The sequence below is a fragment of the Henckelia pumila genome, chromosome 3, assembly GCF_033568475.1.
Source record: "Henckelia pumila isolate YLH828 chromosome 3, ASM3356847v2, whole genome shotgun sequence".
Classification (NCBI taxonomy): Eukaryota; Viridiplantae; Streptophyta; class Magnoliopsida; order Lamiales; family Gesneriaceae; genus Henckelia; species Henckelia pumila.
The window spans coordinates 7,358,882-7,361,381 of NC_133122.1; the positions used below are offsets into that span (position 1 = coordinate 7,358,882).

At 44.9% G+C, this 2,500-nt stretch overlaps 1 protein-coding gene across 1 annotated transcript in view; it reads left to right on the forward strand.

Annotated features, from left to right (window-relative positions):
- Positions 1-1,411: 1,411 nt before the first annotated feature.
- The window catches only part of LOC140888035 (uncharacterized), a 1,545-nt gene continuing 456 nt past the window's right edge, over positions 1,412-2,500 (forward strand). Inside the window, exons 1-3 of the mRNA XM_073295710.1 lie at positions 1,412-1,750; positions 1,861-2,062; positions 2,106-2,500. The exon at positions 2,106-2,500 is cut by the window's right edge and continues 456 nt beyond it. Of these exons, the coding sequence (XP_073151811.1) occupies positions 1,412-1,750; positions 1,861-2,062; positions 2,106-2,500 (936 nt within the window). The remainder of the gene's footprint in view (positions 1,751-1,860; positions 2,063-2,105) is intronic.

The window sequence follows — 2,500 nt, forward strand, 5'->3', positions numbered from 1 at the left end:
ATTCATCGAATAATGAGGCCCCTTCGAGTGGACTGGAAAAACCGAGAGCTCAAGAATTAATGGCAAGTTTCATTGCCAAAAATCCAGATAATACTTATGCCAGTCTATTCCAAGATAATCATTTGCCGGAGGAAAACTGTCTCTTGAAGTATGTACAGCCCACGGATGGGCAAATCTCTCTTTCTTTCGATGAAATTGATAATGTAAGGAGCCTTGGACCTTGCTTAGTTGGGTGCGTGGATGGGAGGAAGCTAAAAGGGTATGTGGTCAAGGAAATTATCAAACAATGGGGCTGTAAAGCCAGGTTTGAGCTACACGATAGTGGATGGATTATGTTCTTTTTCCATAATGATGAAGAGAAAAAGAGGGTGCTAGAGGGTGGCCCATATCTTGTCTATGGGAGACATTTGTTTCTTAAAGAATTACCCCCGTGCTTCCTCTTCCGGGTTGAAGATATGTTAATGTTGCCTTCTTGGGTCCAAATCCACGGACTCCCTGCTGATTGTTGGACAACCAAAGCGCTTAGCAAAATTGCCTCTGTCCTCGGCAAACCAATTCACACGGATGTCCTCACGATGTCTAAAGGCAAAAGCTTATTTGCTAGAATATTGGTAGAGATGGATTCTTCACTACAAAGGGTTTATGAGTACCTTCTTCTCCTCCCTAATGGTATTAGGACAAACCTCAGATTTGTTTATGAGACAAAACCTAAATATTGTGCAAATTGTAATTCTCTTGGGCACTCTAATGAGCAATGTCGATGGTTTGTGAACATAAATGAAAAATAAGCACCCGAGGGGGCTGCCCATAACAAGAATCAAACTGGCAACGAGCAACCAAAGCCTCGTAGCAAATCTAGGGGGCCTGGGCAGCGAGATCGGAGTAGGCCTAGGGATGGAGGCCGTGGGGGAGGGGGATGGCGTGGTGGCCCTTGGGGCAGAGGGCATGGACGGGGCCCTGCAGGAGGTGGTCGTGGCTTTGCAGGTGGTGGCCGTGGCCCTACTGGGGAGGCACTAGGCTCTGACCAGGGTGCACTTGAAGGAACAGGTGATAATGGATTAGACATTGATAATAATCAACCCCTTGTGCAAGATGAGGAACATCTCGATGATGAGGGCATGGTTTTAGAAATTCCGGGAAGTAATGGGGAAGAAAAGTTTGTAGTGGAAGTCTTTGAAGGTGATGGAGATGAAGAGGGCTTTGAAAAAGTGGTTAGTAAGCTAACAAAAAAGAAACTCAAGTACCTTAAGCGATTGTCGAGACCTAGAAATTCGGGAGGATCAAGCTCTAACTTAACTGAGTACATTGAGGTGGATCCTAGGACATGGCTTCCCAACATGACAGCAAAGTCCTTTCTATTAAACCAAGCACAAATTCGGTCTAGGCGACTTAAGGTCGTCTCTCGCCAAACATGAAGATTGCAAGTTGGAACATGAGGGGTTTCAATAAGCCCCTCAAACAAAGGCACGTTCAAGGAGTGTTGAAAAAATACAACTTGAGCGTCCTTGGGATACTTGAAGTAAAGGTTAATGTTAATCTTGTGGATAGAATGATGGATACTAAATTCCCTGGTATGTCTTTTATTCACAACTTTCATATGTGCACGAACAGTCGTATCCTTGTCATGTGGGATAGTAAGGATGTGAGGCTAGATGTTCTTGGTATGTCTGATCAAGTTATTCATGTCTCAGTTGTGTGCCTTCATTCTCAGAGAGTCTTTTTAGCTTCTTTCATCTATGGCGGGAATTCGGTGGTGGCTAGGAGGCCTCTTTGGGATTTTCTGATCAACCATGGGGAGAATATTTCCCTCCCCTGGATCCTGTTAGGGGACTTTAACTGTGTAAGATACCCCATGAGAAGATGGGTGGCATTCCTATTGCCCCGAGGGATATGGCAGATCTGAGAAATTGTATCAATCGGTTGGAGCTCTCAGATGTGAATCATGTTGGTTGCTACTACACTTGGTTTAGCCTGGCTGTTTCTTCTAAGCTTGACCGAGTTATGGTCAATCATCATTGGAGTGAATCGAATTTGGATGTATTTGCTGACTTTGTGGCACCGGGTTGCTTTTCTGACCATACTTGTTGTGTGGTTTCCATCTTCAGGGATAGCACTCGTCGTGCTACACCTTTTAAATTCTTCAATATGTAGGCCACCCACCCAGATTTTCTACAGTTATTCAGGACCAACTGGTGGTTCAGTGGGGGGGGGGGGCACAGCACAATTCCTCCTCAAGAAAAAGCTACATGGGATGAAAAGAGTGCTGAAACAGCTTAATGTGCGTCATTTCAGTCATATCTCTAGCCAAGCAAAGCGTGCGACTGAGGAGCTTGCAGAGGCCCAATCTATTGCCCTTAACTCTGGAGTTATAGAAAACTCAATTGTGGCTCTTAGGAGAAAAGCAGAGTTCCTTCTTGAAGCGGAGCGCTTGTTTCTCTCCCAAAAGGCCAAATGTGAGTATCTCAAAAATAGTGACAGATGCTCCAAATTCTTCCATGGT